Genomic DNA, 24997 nt, shown 5'->3' with positions numbered 1-24997 from the left:
TGTTTAAGTAAAAAAAAATTGACATAGAAATAATTCACTTTTCATGATTTCTGTGCCATTTTAAGTATCTGGCAGATTAGAGATTCAAGAGAGGTGATTTAACAATGTAGTGAGTGATTCAAAGGCATGATCTTTGAATTCTAGCATCTCGAAACCATGGCAGCTGAGGTGACATGCATGCCAACAGCTGTTCTGGCCACACAAATTTTAAGGGCTGACAGCCAGATAAAGACCTGAGAAGGACTTAAGATGACTGCACGGCTAGGTAAAATATGGTATTCTTTACCCACCTATAGAAGAACTAATAGGCCAATTGTGAAATTAATACTGCCAAATTTATTTCAGACTCCAATTAGAAATCTTCCCATGCAGCAGACCATTCCTTTAATAAAAAGGACAAAAAAGATTAAAAGAGACTCATGAAAGAATCAATAGTCCTGTCATGGAAAAGAAAGTAAAATGGTAGGAATGGTAACAGCTTCCTGCTGGTAGTTTGGGATGTTTTGTCTATTGAAAAATCTGAGATTTGAATTGGTGGTGTATTTTCTCCTCCCGTAACCAACACTTAAGAGCATCTGTAGTTCTTAAAAGGATTTCCCCCTTCCTCCTTTTCATATATTTTGAATATGTAACTTTCTTGAAAAAAGTACAAGGTAATGGCTTGAGAGGGTTATTGATTAATAATTATAATAAACTATAAGAGTGTAATGGAAATTTTTAACTATTTGGGGATATGTGAGCTTTCTGTAGGTCAAGAAAAAAAAGGTGCCTTTAATAAAATTAATCCTTTGTCTTCTAAGCACCATCAACTCAATACCTTGTTCCTGGGTGGAGTCCTGATTTCTATGAAACTATGACTTACTTTTATAACTTAATTTTTATTTTAATTCTCTGCAGGTTCCTTGGTCTTTAAAAAAAAAGAAAGAAAGAAAGACCAAATTGAGCCAAAATGCATCATCAACATACAACAAATTGATATGCTGGCATCTCAGCCTGATCCTGCAGAGGAGGAGAACTGAGTAGCGGTGGCGATTTCCACATCGAAAAGCTTTAGCTATTCTCACAGTGCCTGGGTGTGGACCCTGGGGCTGAGGCCGAAAAAAGAAAGGCAAAATCCCACCTGCAAGGTCATGTACCAGGATTTTTTCTTGGGCTGCCTGGAGGCTGGAAGCCCCTATATCAGAAGAAGCAGGCCCCTGAAGCTGCTCTGAGGCTAAGAAGTGCTGTCTGGAAAAAAGGCCAACAATTCTTTCTCTCCTCTGGTTTGGGGCCCTACTCCTGGAGGAGAAAGCACGTGAGGCATCTGCAGGCTCCCAAGGATACTGGTTCACTGTTGGCCTCTTCCACTTCCCTTCGAAGACTTTTGGCTTCTTACCTGACTCTCTGCCTCCTGCCAGTGGCGGGGAATTACCGGAAGATGGTATGTGAGGAATGAAACATCTGCTCACACTTGCCCCCTCAGACCAGTTCAGAGGGCGCATGTTCCCTCTCGGATTCTGTTGACGCCTTTCCCAGCACGTGGCCTCCAAAGTGTCTCCCCACTTGGGCCTGGAAGCTGTGTGGCTGCCGCGCCCCTGCACCCCGGAGGTCGACCTCGTCCAGCTGGGAAGGGACCCCAGGGAGAGAGGGAGGGGCTGCTGGAAGAAGAAGAAGAAAAAAAGAGCCAGATCGAGGAGGGCCCTCCCCTCCCACCCTGCGCACCCCTCTGCCCCGCCGCCCCTCGGGAGCCCCGATTCTGCACCACGGTGTCCAGGACCGCTGTGACCCTGTCGGCCCCGGCACCCCCCCGCCGCACCCCAGCCCCGAGCATGGGGACGGCGCTGCTCCAGCGCGGGGGCTGCCTGGTCGTGTGCCTCTCGCTGCTGCTGCTGGGCTGCTGGGCCGAGCTGGGCAGCGGCCTGGAGTTCCCGGGCGCCGAGGGCCAGTGGACGCGCTTCCCCAAGTGGAACGCGTGCTGCGAGAGCGAGATGAGCTTCCAGCTCAAGACGCGCAGCGCGCGCGGCCTCGTGCTCTACTTCGACGACGAGGGCTTCTGCGACTTCCTCGAGCTCATCCTGACGCGCGGCGGCCGCCTGCAGCTCAGCTTCTCCATCTTCTGCGCCGAGCCCGCCACGCTGCTCGCCGACACGCCCGTCAACGACGGCGCCTGGCACAGCGTGCGCCTGCGCCGCCAGTTCCGCAACACCACGCTGCTCATCGACCAGCGCGAGGCCAAGTGGGTGGAGGTCAAGTCCAAGCGGCGCGACATGACCGTGTTCAGCGGGCTCTTCGTGGGCGGGCTGCCCCCGGAGCTGCGCGCCGCCACGCTCAAGCTCACGCTGGCCTCCGTGCGCGAGCGCGAGCCCTTCAAGGGCTGGATCCGCGACGTGCGCGTCAATGCGTCGCTGGCGCTGCCCGTGGACAGTGGGGAGGTGAAGCTGGACGACGAGCCGCCCCACAGCGGCGGTGGCAGCCCGTGCGAGGCTGGCGACGAGGGCGAGGGCGGCGTGTGCCTCAACGGGGGCGTGTGCTCCGTGGTGGACGACCAGGCCGTGTGCGACTGCTCGCGGACAGGCTTCCGCGGCAAGGACTGCAGCCAAGGTAAGGGCCCGAGCCGCCCGGGGCCCCGGCCTGCAGGGAGGGCCGGGCGGGGGGCCGGGCCGGTGCATGGACAGGGCCGGGGGGCGGGGGTCAGCAGCGCCTGACCGCCCCCCGAGCTGCCTCCGGGCTTCTTCCTAGTGTCAAGGGGACCCCCCCCCTCTCCCAGGCTCACTTCCCATCTCAGCCCTGTCTTCCCACCATCTCTCTCGGGGCGACAAGTAGAATGGGTCCACTTCTCCCCTCCAGGGGCCCTCCAGCCAGGCTGGTTCCTGGGGTTCGGGGGTCACGGCCCAGCTCAGTGACCAACTGCAGCACACCCGTGGCACTGAGAAAAAGGGGCGTGTGCATTGGTGAAGGGCGAGGTGCAAGGGAGGGTTGACCATGGCCGTGGTGGAGATTTCCCACTTGGTGGGTTGAGGTTGGGGTTCACGGGCATGGCTCTGTCTCTTGCCAGTAGGGCCCCAAGACCCGCTCTTGGCCGTGGGAGGAGGAGGAGCCCATGTGAGGTGTCTTCATTAGACGGAGGAGGGGCCTGGAGATGCACGTGGGTTCTCATGGTGATGGCCAGGCCCAGCCTTTGCCAATTAAATAAAATTAAGCAATTTCTGTGGTTTCCTAAGCTGGGAGAAGAGTCATCCAATGTTTAGAAACATTTGAGCTCAAATAACATATTTTTTTCCCTTGAGAAAAGAAATAGTAAGAAGACCAAGACACTGGTGGATTTGGAAGCTTCTGTAGGCTTAATAAGCAGGAAATGCATATGCAGAGATGCACTAGTTCCCTGAGGCTATTTTTGGCTGTGGACAAATATCTTAATGGAGACCAAGCTATAATGTCTTGGGGCTTGAAACAATATAGAATCTATATATATACAAAACTCATACCTAAAGTTTTATTTATTTTTTTAAATGAAGTCATTTCACTGATGATGCTATACAAAACAATGACCAGCGCCCCCTACTCCCCCCCAAAAATTGTTAACTACAGATCGGAAGGCCTATGAATAGAGAGTGAATGTTCTGGACAAAGACACATCATGGATGTGTCAGTGGCTAAACAGGAGAAAAGATGTCAGATAGGGAAAGTATGTACCGTCAGGCTCAAACCGAGTCACTCAAAACATGGATAAATGCATTTGGGACTGAAATAGGAAGGGGGGGAGTGAATTATTGCCATTGGTTCTGCGAGCTGTAGGGACAGAACCTCTATGTGTCTGCGTTTCATTGTGTAATGTCCTCTTTTTTTGCTGACCTTCCTAAAGAGAACGAGCCCGTGTAAATCATATTAGGCTTGGCAGTTCTCTCTCACCTGACTTCAGTAGAAGTGAAGACATGATGAAATGTCTAATTGTTTATACAGCAGATGAAATTAGCTGGGGTAAGAAAAGGCTAGTGTGTGGGAGAAATCTGTACCCTTCATGACTTTAGGGAAAGACTGAAGGGTTTCATTGTGCTTAAGAGTTGGGTGTTTGTTTTTATTTTCTTTTGTCTTATATATTTCTAGAAGACTGTCTACCCCTTGGCCTGGACGATTCTTCAGTTTTGCCAGTAAATTTCCATGGGTTTGAGAGCAGGCTGAATAGTTAGATTTTGCAATGACAAAAACAGAACATTTGTTTTTTCTCTACCAAATCCAACTTAATTGCAAATCATGAATAAACTAAGTAGGTAGGATGATTTGCTAGAATACAATTTACAGTTTACATACGTTTGCACTGATATAATAGAAGGAAATTTAAGGGAAAAGAAAAGGCAATTTTGTGACAATTCCTCTAAGTTTTCCAATGCCACTTTAAAAGATGGAGAAGACATTTTAAAGAAGGACACATGAGATATGACTTCCGTCCTTAAATTAGGAAACAAATATGATACAATGACAGCTTGTACTGTGTGGGAGGGTGTTTTAAATGAAATGTTTAATTTTTCTATGCATTTTTAATGTAGGGATCCAGGGATCATGCATAATCAGGAGGAGTACTGAGAAGGAAAATCAGGGGGAAAAGTAATGTGTTAAAGAGATGCAGTCTTAGACGTCTCAGAAATACATTTTGTTTTGGCAAATGGGAAGCTCTTGCTCTAAGATGAATTCAGAATTACTCAGATGCATAATTGAACGGTAATACCTGATGCACAGAATAATTCAACCTAGTAAAGCAGATACCACAGAATTGTTCTGGGGCTCTGATTCATTTTGAAAATTTGAGCTGAAAATGGAGTGGAAAGATCACCACTAGTCTTGAAAGGCAAACAAAAGGATGGATCCTTTTTTGATTATCACAGAAATGAGAGATGGAGGGGTGAAGGCAAAATCAGTCCTCCCAGGGGACGGGGCTCCATGTTGCTTCCAATTTTCAGTTATATGTTTATCAAGTGACTGTTGAATAATTAATTGAGATTGGATGCCTCTCTCAACACCAGTCAGGTGTTAGTGGCTGGGGACAGATGATTTTTATTTAGAGGAAGCATACATGAAGCCCAGCCCTGCTCCAGCCAGTATTCACCCTGCTGGCTGTCACCCTTTTTCTAAACTAATCCTAGAGCAAACGAAGGTATGTTTGTTAGAGAAAATTTAGGGGGAAGAAATCTGCAGGTAGGCAAACAAAAAATTTAAATAATGTCTGCTTCCGGTTTTAATTGCTTTTCTCAACGTAATACAAATTGCCTAATACAGTTTTAGTTACTTTCATATTAAAGTATAAAGAGGATTGCTAAGGAGACATTAAGCGTGTTCTCTCCTTTTCCCTTGACCGTATTTAGTAACCCTGAAAGAACTTAAAAGCATGAGCCTTTTTAGAATATTTTTCTTTAACAAGCTTGGTTTCATCCATACTGCATTTAGTCAGGCCTAGAACACTAGACTCATTTACCTATAGAGATAGGGCATGGAGAGGTTAAGGATGATGGCCAGGTTAGGGAGGGGTGCGAGGTGAAAGCAAAAACGTTCCTGTTCCAGAGTCCTGTATTGTTGAGAAATACACACACACACACACACACACACACACACATGCATATAAATACATTCATATATACACATACACATATATATACACACACACATACATATATACACATATGCATATATGCACATAAATATATAGACACATACATGTATATTTCTTTATTTAATGAAACAGAAACAATTCATGCATTTCCCATGCCTGTGACCCTAACAGCAGTCTCAGAACTAGACTATCTGACACCATCATCCTTCCTGGATGATGGATGACTGTGACACAGCTTTTACAGGGATTTCTGCTCAGCTGAGTGCCCTTTCAGAGCTCCATTTTTTGAAGTTGGTGGGTGGGTTTTTTTTTGTTTGTTTGTTTTTGGGTTTTTTTTTTTAGAAATGCCCTTTCGTTATAATTTATTACTTTTTTTTTCTACTGAAGAGCGCTTGTAAATTCTAGCACTTTAAAAAAAAAATATTTATTTATTTATTTTCTAGCACCTTTGAAAGAATAAGTGCATTCCCTGGCTGTCCAGATTATAACAAGAATAAAATTTAATGACTAAGAAATTAAGGCCAACTTTGTGTGAGTTCTAGTCCTCTGTGTCATGTCTTTTAGCCTCACTTATCTTACAATTCCAGCCTAGCCTGGGGTGGTCAGCTTTTGTCACTTGCCCAGTCTATGTGGCCAGAGACACATTTGACTCATGTTAACAGATAGTTTGATATTACTGAATGTGGTAGTGTCATGTTGTTGTTGTTAAGTGCCGTCGAGTCACAAGCGACTCATAGCAACCCTATGAAGGAGAGTCCTCGACGCTTGGGTGTCTTTCATCCTGTCTCCAGGTTTATAGGGTTTCCGGAGGCAAGCTATTACGGAAGTGGATGCCACTTCTCCTTCCAGGAAGTGTCATAGGAGCTAGCTAATAAAACTCCTGCTTTCTGTGACTTCGCTAATAAGAACATGTGGATTTAACCATTAATCCATTCCTTTATTCAATGATATGTATTGGCTTCCTTGTAAGTGCCAACAAAAATACATTGCTGTTGTTGTTAGGTGCTGTCAAGTTGAGCATGACTCGTAGTGATTCCATGAACAACAGATAATCTCCTATTCTGTGCCATCAAAGTATGGGAAAAAGGAAATGTTGACTTAGAGATATACAGTGCATGTCCCCCTTGTGGACCTCATATGCTATTGAAGAGGTACATTAATTAATAGAGTAATAAATGGAAAATGAAAATGGTGATGTGCATGTTGAAATAGAAGTACATGACATTGTGATAACTTAAAAGGATGTCAGGGAAAATATTCTTGAGAAGTGATGATTAACCTGAATCTGAAAGGAGGGAAGACATCAACCAGCTGCAGGCAGAGAACTGGTGGGTACCAGTTACTTGATGACAAGAGATGATGTCACACATTCCAGGAAATAGGAGAACATGTGTGAGTGTGGAGCCCACAGAGGAGTGCGGCCATTGATGCAGAGTCTTACAGGATTTTAATCCTTATTGTTAAAGTATTGGAAAATAGACATTATTTAGTGTGGAGGATAGAGGAAAGGTGTCATCAGGCTTTTATTTAAAAAAATACAGCTCTAGCAATAATGCGGAAGAGAGATTTAAGAAGCCAGGGGAAATCAGGAAAACAGTAATTTTTTTACTTTTCAGTCAACCACTGTTAATCACCACTGTCACATGTATGATGTTTTGGGAATAGGAGGATAAATGGATTTCTTAAGGAAATGAGAATTTTTGTGAAGTTCAGTATTTTTCTTCATTTCAAACACTTTGTGCAGTCTGCCAGAAGTATTACCTGATCCACTTATTTGGATTATCATGTGGTTTCTCTCAGATGTAAAATTACATGCATACATTTCTAAAGGTCAATGATAAATCCACACTTAATGTCCTTGTCCACTCCAGGCCTTGTTCTAAATGTTTTTTCTTGGGACAATGCATAATGGATATATGATTGATTTTTAGCTCTTCATTTTAACTGATGCAAGACAGGAAAATTTTATGTAGGAACTTCTGATTTTCTATAATGTTTTTAAAAAATTGATTATTGAATAGATATTAAAGATGAACACAAGCAATTAGCAGATTTTGCCAGAACTTTGACATTTATAACTCTAGGAAAATAAGGATCATTTGTGTTGAAAAAGCTTTGAGCAGAATAGAAAAATCCACCAATAATTTTGACCTGGCTAAAACATCTAGGTAGCTCTTAACTATTTTGCTGGTTTTTTTTTTTTTTAAAAAAGGTTATCAGGCTTATAAAATAATAAAATCTGGCTGCCATTATTGAATGTTCAGATGAATGAGATGTAAAGAGCAGATGACATTTCCTCTAAGGTATAGTTTTAAAGTAGTGGTCAGTGATCCATGCTCTGCCTGGTTTCAGGTAGCAGGCAGCCACATTTTCTACAGGGAATACCAGAAGAATGTCTATCTGTGTTTCATTGATTATGCAAAGGCATTTGACTGTGTGGATCATAACAAACTGTGGCTGACTCTGAGAAGAATGGGAATCCCAGAACATTTAATTGTGCTAATACGAAACCTATACTTGGACCAAGAGGCAGTCGTCAGAACAGAGCAGGGTAACACTGCATGGTTCAAAATTGGGAAGGGTGTACGCCAGGGATGTGTCCTGTCTCCATACTTTTTCAACATGTATGCAGAGCAGATTATCCGAGAGGCTGGGCTCTGTGAGGAGAATTGTGGCATCAGGATTGGTGGAAGATCTATTAACAATCTCCGTTATGCAGATGACACAACCCTGCTTGCTGAAACTGAGGAGGACCTCATGCACTTGCTGCGAAGGGTCAAGAACTGCAGCCTTCAGTATGGACTAAGGCTCAATGTCAAGAAGACAAAGATTCTCGCCACTGGACCAATTAGCAGCGTCAGGATGGATGACGAAGAGATTGAGTGTTCACAGCTTCAGTTTGCTCGGCTCCACAGTCAACACTCCTGGCACCAGCAGTCAGGAAATCAAAAAGTGTATCGTGATGGGAAAGTCTGCTGTTAGGGACCTCTCAAAGGTACTCAGGAGCAACAGTGTCTCTCTGGAGACTAAGGTGCGCCTGATACAGGTCATGGTCTTGGCAGTCGCTTGTTATGCATCAGAGAGTTGGACAATGACTAGGGAGGACAGAAGGAGAGTGGATGCTTTTGAGCTGTGGTGCTGGAGAAGGGTACTGAATGTACCCTGGATTGCCAGGAAAACAAACAGATTCATCTTGGAGAGGATTAAACCAAGCTACTCCTTGGAGGCAAGGATTCTGGGGCTTCGTCTGACATACTTTGGACATGTTGCCAGGAGGGACGGGTCCTTGGAGAGGGACATCATGCTTGGGAGGGTGGAGGGACAGCGCAGGAGGGGAAGACCCTCTATGAGATGGATTGATTCGGTGACTGGGGTAATCGGGATGGGTGAGTCGGAGGCGGTGGGGTTGGCGCAGGATAGAGCAGGGTTTAGAGCTGTTGTGCATAGGGTCGCTATGAGTCGGAAATGACTCGACGGCATATAACAACAACAACAGTGTTGTTACCTGTGAAACTGAGATAAGAATAACACTTACAAAGCAAGTAACTTTGTATAATGTCTGCACCAGAGCTTGGCACATAGTAAGCACATTATATAATCTGTTATGTTTATTGTTAATGGAACCACACAGTTGAGGTGTGCGTTGAGTTGGAACCAACCCATAACTGAGTATCATCAGGTTTTCAGAGGCTGTAAATTGCACAGGAGGAGATTGCCCATCTTTCCGCCCGGCAGCCGATAGATACCAACTGAGTGCCTTTGGGATGACAGCACAGTTCCTTATCACTTGGTCCCAGAGATTCCCCCAGCTCTGGCTCTCCCACTACTAAACAATAAACATGGTTGTGTTCAAGCGTGTCAGAGATGATGAGGAAGTTTCAGGATAGGGCAGGATTCACATCTGTTGATTGTAGGGTCACCAGGAGTTGTAGTTGACTCGATGGCACTTAACAACCACACTGACTAATCAAGATTAAAATATTATCTCATTAACATGAAAAGAATTTTAGTTAATGTCCTTAGTTACTACAAAAAAGCCCAACTTACAAAGAAAAACAAGCAACATAGACCTTGAGTCTCTGTTTATCTTTTATACAATTATGTTTTGTTACTTAAGTCTAGTTGTCATGCTAAATGTTTTCAAAGAAAGTTTTATTTCAGAATTTTCTATCTCAGAATTATCCTTATGATGACAAAATTTGCATTTCATTTAACAAAAGCATTTGTAAAAGTCACCTTTAACTCCTCACATAAAATACCTTTATTTAAACTCAATCTCAAATAGTGGCTTTTACTATACTTATGATACTTAATAACTTTCCATCTAAAATATTCTTTTCTCTTTGAAGTATTTATTTTTAAATAGGAACCTTTTGATATCTATAGCATTAAAATGGTTCTATTCACTAGTATACTTTTACCTGGAGGCTCACCTGTAAATAATTTCAGTATATGCTGTGGACCTGCAGCATGAACTTCAAAGTTTATTTTCACTCTAACTAGTTTGGGAGATCATTAATACGTTTCGCAAAAGATGGCAAATGTGTTTCTAAGCAAGGTCCTCAATTTAAAAAGTGTATGGCAATGTGTGGAATTTAAGCTGATAATTGAAAACCAAAAATCTCCTCATTTACATGTGAGAGGAGTCTCCAAATATTCACTGTTCTTGAGTTGTAACTGGCTCACCGCCAGCATTCCAGCGGGTTTCCAGCGGCTTTCGTCTGCACAAGAAGAAATTTCCCATCTTCCTCCCACAGAACAGTTGATGGATTCAAACCATTTGTATTTGAGTGGACAGCACAACTCCACACCAGCTAAACCACCGGAAGATTGTTGTTAAGTTCTCTCAAGTCGAAACTAACCCCCCAGCTGACCCTCCAGTGGGTTTTCAGAGGCATTAAATCACACAGTAGGAAATTGCCTATCTCTCTCACACAGAGTAGCTTGTGGATTCGAATCCCTAGCCTTTGGGTTCACAGTGCAGCTCTAACCCACTAGGTCCTTAGAGCTTCCTACAAGACGATTGTTATTGTTGAGTACAGTGGAGTTGAAACTGTCCTGTCGCTGGCCCTCCAGAGGGTTTCAGCGGGAATTCAGTTGCCTGGGAAGAGATTGCTTATTCTTCTCCCTCGGAGCAGGTGGTGGCTTTGAACTCTGTGCCTTTGGGATTGCAGCTCCTTACCATTGGGCCACCAGAGGATTAGCAGTGCATAATATACCTATTATTCTAAATTGCATTATAAAAGTGAGTGTTCAGCGCTCCCTCCCCCCCCTTTGTTCCTAATATGGTGATATCCCCAACCTATACCTCTTTTTTTAGCTTGCATTTGTGGATTACACTGCGGCAGGATTAAGTCCTATAATTGTGCTGTTAAATTTATGCTTTGTTATAGATACTCGACTTTGGTGTTTCGTATGGAGATATTAAACCAAGTGTTACAAGTTGCTGTAGAAAATGTGTTTTCAAAATGTGACACTTAACATAATTTTTAATACATTGAGTTTATTAATTTTTTAAAAGGAAAAATTACTAAAACTTGCTAAACAATTTCAGTTCATTATATAAAAAATGTTATGCAAAATCATTATATTTCTTTTCCTGGTATGTTTCTCTGCAAATTTAAAACTCAGTCTCCTTTGTAATGCTTGCAACTGCAGGATTAAGTAAGTTTCATGGTTGAAAACCAAATCTTAAAATGTTCCAGTTGAGTGCTTAATTGTGTGTGTGTGTGAGAGAGAGACAGACAGACACGCAGGGAGAAAAAGAGAGAGAGACAGAGACAGAGACATTGGAACTCTAGAAATTGTATGGCTGGCTGATATTATGTGAAAATGAACCTAGATTCTAGGTATTTCTGTTAGAAAATAGGAATAGGTGCAATTTTCTGTGATTTCTTTCCTGCCATATTATGGTCTACATAATCTCTGTAAGCAGAATTTGACATAGAGTATAAAGAATTATATTTGGAGCATAATTTTTCCCAAAAATTTAAGCTAAAAAATAGAATCGAACCTTATTATTATTTATTTAAATTTCCAAGACTATAAATTGGGAAACAGCCCAGTGAGACCAATAATATAGGATAAACTTCTTCTCGCCTAGCTCACAGAATATCTTTGAATGGATAACAGGCATAAACTCATAAAATTTTGAATATTTGAAAGATATCGCTAATCACGGTGAAAGATAACTCTAGGATGTTATTAATGTTAATAAAGAAAATTTTAAGCCCATTTTCATAAATCAACTTTGAGATCAGGTCAGATATGCTTAGGCTATCTATACCTAATTGTGTCATACAGTTTTAGTAGCATTCTCTTCTTATATATTCACACACAGAGACTCTGCAAGAGAGCTGAGAGGTCATTGGTTCCCTCGTATCGCCCATGCAAAAACTAGACCAGTAGTCAGTTTAAGGTAATGCATATATGAGTGTGTATTATATGATTCTGTGTATGTTTGAAATTCAATCCCTAGCACAGAATCTGTGGTAAAAGCAGATAGAATGCTGTTGTGTATGTATGGTGACATCCAGGTTATTCAGACTCTGTGTACCACCTTTTGAAACCCTAATTGATCTTATACTGTTCTCATAGTCCTTGCTTTGCTTCAATCAAGGTTACAGTCACTGTACCAGTCTGTCTTGTTGAGGGTATTCCTCTCTTTTACTGACCCTCTGACTTTCCAAGTATGACATCCACATCTAGGGATTCTTCCCTCCTGATAGCATGTCTGAAGTGTGTGACACAAAGTCTCTCCATGGAGCTTAGTTTTTAGTGGGATTGGATGGGAGAGAACATAGCAGAGCTGTGGGCATGATCTGTAGTTAAATGAGTAATGGTATTGGTCAACTCGACTCCTTGGCTTCAGTCCGAACTGACATATCTGACTTTCCAATGGTTTTTCAGAGGCTGTAATTCAAGGGAACAGATTGTCCATTTTTCTCAAGCTGATGGTGGATTCAAACCACCAGAAGGACACCACCTTTGGGTTGTCAGCAAACCTCCCTATGATGGACTAGGCCCCCCGGAAATCACCTAACCATATAGTTAAGAGCTGTGTACTTTATGTAAGCCATTCAGTATTTTTGAAGCACATAAAAGTCTTTTATATAAAAACAAGAAATATTATGTTCACTGAATACGAATATGCTGAACATATATAAGAGCAGAGAAATCTTTGATGGGATGCCATATTGAGGAAAATGGACAAAAAATAGTCAAATATAAGTAACAAATCCAATGACTATTCTGTAGAGCAAGAAGATAGGTATGAATAATTATACCTCCTCTGTTTTAAGCACCTGGTACAGTTTTAGAACTTGACTCATTTGCCTATTTCTTGGCCTTAAATCCTATGCCTTTCTATAATGTATTCCCTTTGCATTTGCATCTTTTGAAGGAAAATCCCACCCACATACTCAAGCAGATAATCTTACCGATCAAGAAAAGTTGACGCCTGGCTTTATAAATAATTGAGGAATGAGTATAAGATTAAGAGCTCAATAAATATTCTTGATTGCCTATTGGAAAAAGCATAACTCTCACAATATTTTAAACATCTACAAACATATATGAATTTCCTCCTAAATATATAAATGCTTTTCTTTTTTTGCAAAAACATCATTTGGTGCTCCTCTATCAGTGCTGCCATATATAAGGACCTCTCACTTTTGAGCACTGAGCAGTCTGAAATTTAATTTTAAAACTACTGTTTGCAATCACAGTGTATGTTATTAAAATTAGTATCTAATTTTGCTGAATGAGAACAGTATACACTTGTAAAAAAAGCATTAGCCACATGGGCACAGCCTTGTCTGATCTTTACAAACTTCACAGAGAGAAACTGTCCCCTTCAACAACATCCACAACACAAAAGCAATTCTGTGAGGTCAGGCATGTCCCTCCCATTCTCTCTCACCTCTTTCTACTCATCCCAACCTCAATCTTACGGTTCCACTTTTTCTACAATTCATTGCAGCAACTCACAGAGCATACAGAACCATATTAGGGAAGTAATAAGAGTGTAATTCAAGTTGGCAGGGCAGCTTCTGAAATGTGCTCATAGATACTTCAGCCTTGAGCCTCACAGCTTTAGACCATTGTTATAAAGCTCTTAGTCTTATTAATTATGGCTTTCCTCCCCAGTCCTCCAGCAAGGTTGGGAGAAGGCTCTTAGCTCTGGTTCTGTGGGGTAGACGTTCCCAGTTCAGCTCTGTCTTATCTCTGGTTCCCTGACGGTGGCAGCTGCTGCTCTCTTGTGGGTCTGGCTGGCATGAGAATCTCTGACTCAGAAGGGCACACTGCATTCTCTACTGCTGCTTTGCTGAAGGTGAGTCTCAAAATCTGCTGCCAGATCCACTCAATTTAGAGATGAGACTAGCCAGTCTCCTGTGGATAGACTAACACACCCTATTTGCATTTTCCTGTCCATCTACATGGTAAGGTTAAAATCAATGGCTAGAGAAGCCATCCTGAACAGTAAACCCTTAACACCCCAACAGTGGACTTGGCCTGTCCTATCTTAATCATGTCTAGCAGCCCTACTTGATTGATTTTACAAAATTCTGCATTTATAGATGGGGTAATGAGATGCTTTAGAGTAACTTGCCAAGATCTTTGTGGCTCATAAACAGCAGAGATGGGATTGGAGGACATGCGGAGTCTCCCGGCAAGGAGGCTATCCGTTTATGACACAGTCCAAATATTTGCCTTGTCACATAGCTACTTGAGTGCTTGAAATCTGTTTATTTGTTAGCCAATTTGTACTAATTTAAATTACTGACTTGTAGATCCTTCTCATCTGAAGCTCATGGTAGAACCTTAACTTTACCACCATGCCCTAATGCCAGGATAATAAAGAAATAGGATAACTTGTCAGAATTGATCTCATTCTGCTTCTATACCACTTGCTTCCTTGGTTCTATACATATTCTGCTTAATAACTTGATTCTATTGTAAGTCGGACGAAAGCCTCAACAATTGATTCTGAACAATGTTCTAACTCCTTCTTGACACCTCGGATGAAAAGACTTTGTTTTCGTATAACAAAACTTCCATCCATATCAGAATTTGTGAGAGAACATAGACATTTTCAAAGCTGGTCCTGATTGAACACAAAGGTAATGACCTAGCCCAGTCACTTGGAGTGATACTCGAAAAGAGGTGCTGGGGTAGAAAGTGGCTCTGCTGAAGGTATAGGTGATATTACAGTGGATAAACAATTGCACTTATGTAAGGAGAAGATAGTGTCTCTTTCCTGCGTGCATGAACTTGGCTGTCCCCTATGCATGCCTGACATCAACTTAAGAGTGGTTCTTAGAATTAGTAAGACATATTCTCTGTGCTATTTCTGGTGGAGATGAGAAACTATTATTGGAAAGAAGCAGGAGCAAAACAAGGCTGACCTGCCAAGCCAAAGTGCTGACCAGAACTCTCGCCTGGTTACTTGGGCTCAAAACTCTTTGTACTGTAATTAGAAGTAGTGTGACGTCACACTGGATGAATGAGTGCCGCTCCAAATAGCTCTTTTTTCAGGTTGATTCCCAGGAGGGCTCTATCGGTCTAAAAGTTAGACGAGGAGCTGCCAAGAAGAACAGTTGCTTCACGAGCACGCTAACATCAGGAGGGGCTTTCTGTGTTTAATTATAGACATAATGAATTCTGTGTGACTGCTTCTCCATAATGGAAGCAGCATTGATCACAGCACAGGAGCTTCTGCTGTTTGGTGACCTGACGATACCTGGGCCTCCGTGTGGAACCAGCTCTGCTGACGTATAATTCAGGCATTGCTGGCTTCAGCAGCGTAGACTGCCCTAGCCCAGCTGGGGCAAGGAAATGAAAGAGTCACGTTTTGTTTTCTTTTTCCCCTCCTCTAAGTAATGATGGCTCTCTGTAATTAAGCGTCCATAGACTTTCCATAGGGAAATAGCTGGCATGGCAGCATGTAACTGTAGCTACCACATAGAGAATACCACATTTCAGCTTAAGCTAAATGGACAAAATTGATTTTTTCCCCCAAATATAGTATTGAAAATTAGTATTTATGATGTTTTAAAATACTATTTTTTAATTCAGTCTGTTGAAAATATTGTAAGATTAATATGAGGTTATATATTGTATGAATATTAGCATTTGTTTATGAAATTCAAATTGAGATTTCAGATCAGTTTTTTTGGTGACAGTACTGAGGTATATTTTAAAGCAGTGAGCTGATTTGGTTTTGCTAAACCAATATATATGTGCGAGTGTGAAACAAATGCATAGAGAGTGGGGAGGAATTGCACAGCCAAGCTGCTCTGCAGGAGAACGGTGGGCAGTCTCCTTCAGGTGACTAACTGCCTCTGAAAACCTGCTGAAGGGTCTGCTGTGGGTTGATCTTGACTCGATGATACATAAGGACAACACCATGTACAGAAACAGGAGTATTTTGTGTGTGTGTAAATGATAAAGAGTTACCATTTAGCCTGAAGGGGATTTCTGTTAAAAGAGGAAAAATCATGTTAAAATGCTAAACATTTGTACATGATAAAAAATGTCATAACAAATATAACAGCTGTGTAACTTGAAATAGCGTGGTATTGTATGTGTGTATGTATATCTCCCACTCCCCATAGGGCAGGAGGGGAGCTCCCGTGGCGTAGTGGGAAGGAGTTGTGCTGCCAACAGAAAGGCACACAGTTTGAATCCACCAGCTGCTCCGTGGAAGAAAGACAGACGATCTTCTCCAGTGAAATTAACTGCCTCCCAAAACCCACTGGAGGGTCAGCTATGAGTTGGTTCAGACCCTGGAGGTCTGTGATGACAGCAGCACCATAGGACCATACATATCAAACCAGTCTAGCTGTATATATATATATATAGAGAGAGAGAGATAGATATAATTAAGCCTGTTTTATCTAACCTGTCTCACATGATTAATATGTTTTTAAATATAAAGTAACATTATGTTTTGAATAGCCCATTGTCTGACTGCTGGAAGAACCGATCTGTCTAGAAAGCTGGTTCCTCGGAGGCAAGAATGGGGAAACTTCGTATTCCTTTCTTTGAAGATATTTTTCAGGAGGGATCAGTCTTTGAAGAGGGAGATCATGCTGGGAAAGGTAGAGGGTCCTCAAAAGAGGGGAGGAGCCTCAACAAGGTGGATTGATCCAGTGACGACCATAATGGGCTTGAACCTGACGTAGAAGGGGAGGGCAGTGTGGAACAGAGCAGACATCAAATCCATGGTGGTTAGTGGGCTCTGAGTCTTGGTTTACTCCATGGCTTAAGGACACCCAACAACCCTATGCTAAGCATCGTGTTAATTGTATTGGAAACTATGAGGCTTCTGCGATATGAATATGAAATGGGAGGAGTAGCTGCCTGTCAGTGACTGACAGACTCCCAAACTCCTCTTGGACGGACGCTGTGTGCAAAGCTCACCGTAGTTACTCTTCCTCTATTAGGGCAGATACAAAAGATGATATTGAAACTTTAAAGGGGCATGGATGAAGAAATTATAGTTGTAATAACATTTTCCTGGAGTTTATAAATGATTTGAATATATTAACTCACCAGACTTCGTAACAACACTATGTAACAAATATAGGCAACTGTGCTGATGGTATAGGAATAGGAATTGTGTCCAGTTGTTCAGAGGATTGCCACTCACCTGACAGCATCCAGCAAGGATTTCCAGTTTATTAATGGGAATTAATAAACGAGAAAGTTATAAAAGTTAAAAAAGAGTTGATGACACTTTAACCATTTATTTTTATTGGCATGAAACACACAGTTATGATCAAACATGGAGACAAAGTTAGGCTGATATTAATATTAATAACAGTAATAGCAATATTATTTATATTGTTGTGTACTGGACCGACCCATAGCTGACCCTTTGGTGGATTTTTGGAGGCAGTTAATCATATGGGAAGAGATTGCCCATCTTTCCACAGAGCGGCGGGTGGCCTCGAACCTCGTGCCTTCAGGATTGTAGCGCTGCTTCTTGCCACTAGGCCACCAGAGCTCCCAGTTAGCCTCTGTAAAATTTGAACACAAACACAGAACAAAATTCAAGGACATGAAATGTATTTTCTGAGCCCCAAATAAGTTCTGAATAAGGCACGATCACCATGGGAATATTATAAAACAGCCCCCTCTTTTTAAACTGGGCGGCAGAGTTACTTAAAGTCTCGGTTCCGGTTGGGAAAGATGGGCAGTCTCGTTTTGTCCCTTATGAAGTCTGCCTGACAAGCTCTATTGAGACAGTTCTACTCTGTTCTTTAAGTTTATTATGACTCAGAATTGACTTAAAGGAAGTTTTTATAAAAACAGTGAGTCACTTATGTTTTTGAACAAGCCCAGTTTGCCAGGAGTGATCATTGTGTGAAAATTAACTTATTTTCTGGAGGTAGTCAGTCGTCCAGGGGAGGTTGCACTGCTAACCCAAACGCATGCTGCTCAGGGGGTTCGATTCCGCCAGTTGCTCGACAGTCTCCTCTCGTGGGATTTACAGTTTGGAAACCTGCTGGAGGGTTAACCATGACTTAGTTCTGACTGGACAGCTAGAAGCGAGAGAGTGGGAGAAGGAAGGGTTGGGGTGGGGGGAGGAGAAAGGGAGAAGGTGAGGGAGAGGGAGAGACACTCTAAAGGCAGCCTATTGGTAGTTTATATGTTGGATTACCAAGCAAAAGGGTAGTGAACCCATCAGCTAGTTCTTAGAAGAAAGCTGAAGCAGTCTATTCCCATTAAAATGTCCTCGGAAATGGAATGGAGGGCAGTTGAGTCAGAATTGAACTAGGTCGTGGAATCTATATCCTGATAACAGAGGTCAGTATGAGGATGGCACAGGCTTGGGCAGGCTTCATTCTGTTGTACGTAGGGTTTTTATGAGATAGATCAGCCAGTGGACTAACAACAGTAACGGCAAAGGAGCCCTGTGGCAACTGGTTTAAACTCTGATTGGTTGCCTGCTGGAATCGTCCAGGTAGATTCTTCTGTGGAAGAATATGTAGGAGTTGGCTTCCTAAAGATGACATTTTTTGAAACCCCATCAAAAGTTGCTTGTCCTGTGGTCTTGGCAGCAGTGTTGTTGGGATTGGTTTGTTTGTCTGTCTGTTTTTATTCTCCATGCATTCCCTTATGAGACTCTCTGGTGTTGAAGCAGAATTTCTCTACTTTCTTGGAATTTCTTTCTCTCTCCCTCCCTCTCTCTCAGAATGTCACTGAAGTGCTTAATTTTTCCTGGGCAGCATTTCTCCTTACAATCAAATGCAGAATGATTTCCTTGCTGACATGAACGACATATGTCATCTTGTTGTGTCTGCAGTGGGAACAAAATCACTCTGTTCGGTGTTGATCTAGAATTGGTTTTGCTGTTCAAGAGAAAGAGTGAGCTCAGCACACTCCAGGTCTCCCTTTTTGTGAAAATGGTCTGCCGTCCGTCTTGTTTCCCCTAAAAGCCTCTGCTTTATTGACTTGACCTGCAGTTGTGCTGATCTTTTCCCAAAGGGTTGTTCTCAAATCTTGAATTATACTCTTCTGTATCTGTTCATCACAAGAGTAGCTTCCTAGCACTCACAATGAGCCCCTAAACCTTTACTCCTGCATGGATTGGAAGCTCTTGATTCCCTGTTCTGCCTTGGCAATTGCATAGGCCAGGGCTTCATAAAATTCTTAGTATGCTGTTGTTACCTGGTGACTTAGAAATGCCTGTTGCTGGTGCCTGAACATCAGGCACTCCAGAACTCAGTAAAGGGAAAGGCTTGACGGTATTGCACTTGTAAGCGGGAAAAGTAGGCCAGGGAAATAGAAGCTGACAAATAGAAAAGCAGAATTTGAACTAAGGAAATCCAGCAGTGGAAATCTAGTCCACAGAGGACCGAACAATGGAAACGGACTGGAGCAAGACTGTATTGGTCTGGACTAAAGAGAAATCAGCATTTATTTGTAATTCTGGTGTAAGTGGGGGAAAGGCCAGCAGAAGTGCTTGGGCGGATCTTCCTCCCTACAGATCTCTAACAATAGAGCTTAGCCAGACAAACGCCAGTCTCAGATTGCTTAAGATTTCCCACCATTTGTTCTGGGTCCTGGGCCAAATGACATTCAAAACATATTTCAGCTCTGCAGTTATGTAAATATTTGTAATTTGTTAAAAGCCATTACCAAACAAATCTCCTAAGTCCTTATATTGGAAAGAATTCAACAGAAACAAATCCCCAAACTAAAATAAAAACTTAAAAAAAAAAAAGTGCCCTTCTCCTTTCAAAAACAAAACCCAGAACCATTAAAGGATGGTTGAAATGATGATTTGCAGATAAGCTTTATTAGGATGTGGTGTTAACTGCTGCCGAGTGCGTGGCCCATGCCTGTCCCCCCAGTGGCCTTGTCTGGCTCTCCTTGTACCGTAAGTCCCTGGAATACACACTGGGCAGACTCCCCGCCCACGTGCTTCCGTGTGCCCTGAGCCAGCTGCCTTTGCTACCCTTTTTACACAGCGGATTGCCCCAGTTTCATGTTTCCTTGAGTGTGGTTGAGCTCAGGTTACAGCTGCAGCCTGTGTTCCAACTCCTGGTGCTTGAGCTTCTCCAGGGTATCCCCACAAAGCAGCCTCTGCTTCCACCAGGTGTGAGGCCTCTGCCCCATGACCTAACCCACCACTTTCCCAGGGATGTCACGCTAATCTTTGTGCCTTTATGTGCTCCGTCTCTCTCTCTCTTCCTTTCCAGACCAAGGGGCTATTCGAATACTATGATTTCTCATTGGAGAGCAATAAGAAAACTAGGCGATGGGTTAGGGTTAAAAAACCAAAACAGACTCTTAGCAGGCAGCACAAGAATCACAGAGTTAAGATGACTTCTGAGTGTTTTGCTATCTCTGTGTTCCACGAACCTAGTCAGACAGACAGACTAGAAAACAGCCCCAAACAAGTCTTCCTTTCACCTCATTCCTCATCTCCCTCACTCCCGCCGTCAGAGGGATGGGGCAATGCTGCCTCTCCCCTGGTGGTTTCCTGCACTGTGTTCTTATCCTGAGAACTCTGGTGGTATCGTGGGGTAAATGTCAGGCTGTGAACCAGATGGCTCAGGTCCACCAGATGCTCCACAGGAGAAAGGTGTGCAATCTTCCCCTGTAAATTAGCAGTCACTATTGACTTAATGGCAGTGGTTTGAGATTTTGATTTTTGTTTATTTCTTTTTAAAGTCCTTATTGCCTCTAAGGGGAACTCTGGAGACTGGTAAAGAGTTGTGCTCCCACCCCAAAGGCAGGTAAGTAGCTTGAATCCAACCTTTGCTCTACAGAAGGAAAATGGACATTCACCTTTCATAGGAAGCCTCTGAAAATCTGCTGGAGAGTCACCTGGGGCTTGCTTCTGAGTTGACAGTACATACACCACCACCAATACCCCATGTCAAGGATGAAAGTTTGGCAACTCACCTAAGATGCAGAACTTTAAATAGAAATAGAAAATTCTCAAAACTTAGAGAAATAAAACTCCTTATTGATCAGTATATGAAGACCTGTAATAGCATAAGAGGATGTGTGAGTGCACAATTAATGTTATTTCTTCCAACCTCTTTTATTCTATCATGTCTGCCAGATGGTGCTATAAGAGATATATCCTCAGTCGTACCAAAAATGAGCCTTAAATTTTGAAAATGTGTGACAGTAAGCTTTGGAAGGGTAGGAAACATATGAATCTTTTTAAAATTACAGTTAATGGATTGTTTTACACTCTTAATTAAATCATCATCATTTTCTAATTAATCACTGGATTCTGACATATCAAAAGAAAACAGTTTGTTGTGAGCAGCCCGAAAGGTGGTGAAGCGTGGGTAGAAGCGGCATTTCAGTAACTAATAATGAAATGGTTTGGGCAGAAATGTGAAAAAAAGATGGAAAGGTCTGCTGTTAGGGACCTCCCTAAAGTATTGAAGAGCAATGGTGTCTGTCTCAGGCCATGGTCTTTGCAATCACTTGTTATGCATCAGAGAGTTGGACAATGACTAGGGAGGATAGAAGGAAAATTGATGCCTTTGAGCTTTGGTGCTGGAGAAGAGTATTGAGGGTACCATGGACTGCTAAGAAAACAAACAGATTCATCCTGGAGAGGGTTAAACTGGGCAGCACCTTGGAGGCAAGGATTCTGAGGCTTTGTCTGACATACTTTGGACATATTGTGAGGAGGGAGAGGTCCTTGGAGAGGGACATCATGCTTGGGAGGGTGGAGGGTAGGTGCAGGAGGAGAACGCCCTCTAGGAGGTGGATTGATTCAGTGACTGGGGTAATGGGGATGGGTGTGTCAGAGACAGTGAGATTGGCACAGGACAGAGCAGAGTTTAGGGCTGTTGTACATAGGGTTGCTTTGAGTCACAAGCAACTCGACGGCACATAACAACAACAACAGCAACCAGAAAACTTGGCATTTTCCTTTTTGGTGAGACACTAGTTGGCCAGTGGTCTGGGAATAGAAGGAAGGAGTGTGTATTCTAGTGAAAGTGACTGACAGACAGGTGGATGCTTTGAATCCAGAGCTATAACTACTGGCAGAGAAAGGATTATTCAGGGCGAGTAGAAGGCAGATGATGATGGCACTAATAACATACCTTCTGCGACCACCTTCCACTGATTTTGCTGGTATTTGAGGCTCTCATAGCCACCCGTGGAGAGTATTGTTAATGGTCTTGTTATCAGATTATCCTTACAGTTGTAAAATAGTCCTACTACCCCCCCCCCAGATGTGGCTCCTAATTTCCACAAAGCATTTTTGTAGACTCTCTTAGCTAAAGGGTAAAGGAAAGATATGTTCCTGAACTTGAGAATCACAACTCTTGATATTTCCTTAATGTCATGACAGACTTCCTCCCTCACCAGATACGTTGTGAGCTAGGCTCATCCTTGACTTGTGTGAGTGCTCATTTTGAGTGTTCGGGGACCTTGAGGGATTTCTGTGGTCTGAATGAAAGTCTTCTGCTTAATCTCTATTACGTGAAATCCCATCCATCATCAGAGACCCACCTAAAGGCTTCCTTCTTTGTGAACTTATCCCTGACTCCATTCTCATACTTACCTCATTGCTTCTGCAGACCAGTCCGAGCTCTTTGTTTATGTAATTAGTACTAATTTCCACACATTTTATTGTGATTATTTACTATCCCATCTTATTTCTTCATTTAATTAGGAGCTCCCAGGGGAACACTTACAGCTGTTTTATACCTAGAAGCTAGCCCAGAGCCTGTATCATAATAGGTACTCAATAAATGTAAGAAAATGTAATTAAATTCCAGATATTAGGAAGAGGAATATTAGGGGTAATGGGAAAAATGAGCGGATAAACGATTCTTTAGTGAAGAAAAACAGATCACCAAAAAGTATATGAAAAGACAATTTAAATAAGAATTAAAGAAATAGAAATTAAAATGAGAGGTTATTTTTGCCTACCTGACTGAGAAAATTAAATAGTGTATCATACTCGGTGTTGGTAGATGGCCGTATAAGACATGACTCAAAGCCTTTGGTTGGAGTGTAAATTTTGACAGCCACCTTGAGAGGCAGTTGAGTAGATGCTGTGAAGTTTGTGGGTAAAACAGAGTCAGGGCAGAGGAGGAATACTCTCAGAGAAGGCTTGGCAAGGCACAGCAATGAATGGATTTGAGCCTGGTGGCATTAGGATGATGTTACATGGAAGGACACAGTTTCAATCTATCTTTTGTAGGAAGCCCAGTAGCAACCAACATTGATATTTTTAAATGGTTGTAATTTTTAATGTATCCATTCCATAGCTGGTAACTTCCTTTTTCAAAGAATTACTTAGACTAATTCTTAACAAGCTTATTAACAGTAAGATTCATTACATATTATGTCTGCTTGTGAAAGCAAGTAAATGGCATAATTACAAGTGTAAATGAACGTGATTGGTTAAATAATATGTATATATGTAAAGTATGTCTTACAACCTTATGTGAATAATGTAAATGAACTGTACCTAAATAATCTGTTCTGAAGTCTAATGCTGTCAGTGATAGGATAATTTCAAGGTGATCAGTTAATATGACTATTACTAAAATTTGTATACTAACCACCACTCTCAAAGATGAAGAAATTAAAAGGTTTGTTGTTGTTTTATTTTTTTTAACACCAGATTTCTGCAGTCAGCAATTTATTAAACATACTATCAAGGTATATTGGTAAATAAAAAATATTGGTAAATGAAAGTTGGAAACAAAGAAGGATCAGTACTTGTAATATATGGCTTTGGAGATAGTGAGAGATTATCATGATAGACGAGTGTAAGACCAGTGAGTTGTGTTTTTTTTTGGAAATTTGTAGCAACTATCTTGTCCTCCCATAACATAAAAATTACCTACACTTGGAGTTGAATTAACTACACATGAACTGCCAAAAAGGACACATGACTAAGACTTGGGATAAGTGCAGCAGAGTGCTCTTTGGAGGCAGAGATGACAAAGCGTTCTCTTGCATACTTTGGGCATGTTGCTAGGAGAGGCTGTTCCTTGGAGATGGACGTCATGGTACGGGAGTGTCAAGGAGAGAGAGAGGAGGATGCTTAATGAGACGGATAAGCCCAGTGACTGCAGCAATGAGCTCCACTAGGTCAGAGGTGCTTGAAGATGGCACAGGACAGGACAGGGTTAGGATTTGTTGCTCATGAGATGGCTATTATTTAGTTATAGTTGGACCAGGATGCAGTCATCAGAACAGAGCAAGCAAACACTGCATCGTTCAAAATTGGGAAGGGTGTACGCCAAGGATGTGTCCTATCTCCATATCTTTTCAATCTATAGGCAGAACAGATTATCCAGGAGGCTGGGCTCTATGAGGAAAAATTTGGTACCAGGATTGGAGGTAGACTCATCAGCAATCTGTGTTATGCAGATGACAGAACCTTGCTTGCTGAAACTGAGGAGGACCTGAAGCACTTGCTACAGAAGGTCAAAGACTGCAGCCTTCATTATGGATTGAAGCTCAACATCAAGAAGATAAGGATTCTCACCACTGGGCTGATTGGAAGCATCACGATAAATGGTGAAGAGGTTGAGATTGTCAGTAGCTTCAGTTTTCTTGACTCTACAATCAACACTTTTGGTACCAGCAGCTAAGAAATTGGAAGACAAATTGCATTGGGAAATTCTGCTGTCAGAGACCTCTCCAAAGTACTGAAGAGCAGTATGTCAGTTTGGAGACAAAGGTGTGCCTGATACAGTCCATGGTCTTTGCAATTATTTACTATGTGTCAGAGAACTGGCAATGACTAGGGATGATAGAAGGTGAAGTAATGCCTTTGAGCTGTGGTGCTAGAGAAGAGTGTTGAGTATACCATGGACTGCTAGGAGAACAAACAAGGTCATCCTGGCGAGGGTAAAGCCAGGCTGCTCCTTGGAGTCAGGGATGCTGAGGCTTTGTTTGACATAC

The 24997-nt window shown here is 42.3% G+C and overlaps 1 protein-coding gene across 2 annotated transcripts in view; it reads left to right on the top strand.

Moving 5' to 3' along the window:
• Positions 1–1808: 1808 nt before the first annotated feature.
• The window catches only part of NRXN1 (neurexin 1), a 1383864-nt gene continuing 1360675 nt past the window's right edge, over positions 1809–24997 (top strand). For both annotated transcript variants that reach the window (XM_006880912.1, XM_006880911.1), the window contains exon 1: positions 1809–2580. In XM_006880912.1, the coding sequence (XP_006880974.1) occupies positions 1809–2580 (772 nt within the window). The remainder of the gene's footprint in view (positions 2581–24997) is intronic.

The sequence above is a fragment of the Elephantulus edwardii genome, unplaced genomic scaffold, assembly GCF_000299155.1.
Source record: "Elephantulus edwardii isolate Elephantulus edwardi_28Jun2011 unplaced genomic scaffold, EleEdw1.0 scaffold00011, whole genome shotgun sequence".
Taxonomy (NCBI): domain Eukaryota; kingdom Metazoa; phylum Chordata; class Mammalia; order Macroscelidea; family Macroscelididae; genus Elephantulus; species Elephantulus edwardii.
The sequence above is the reverse complement of the archived record's forward strand: the minus strand, read 5'-3'. Positions and strand labels throughout refer to the sequence as shown.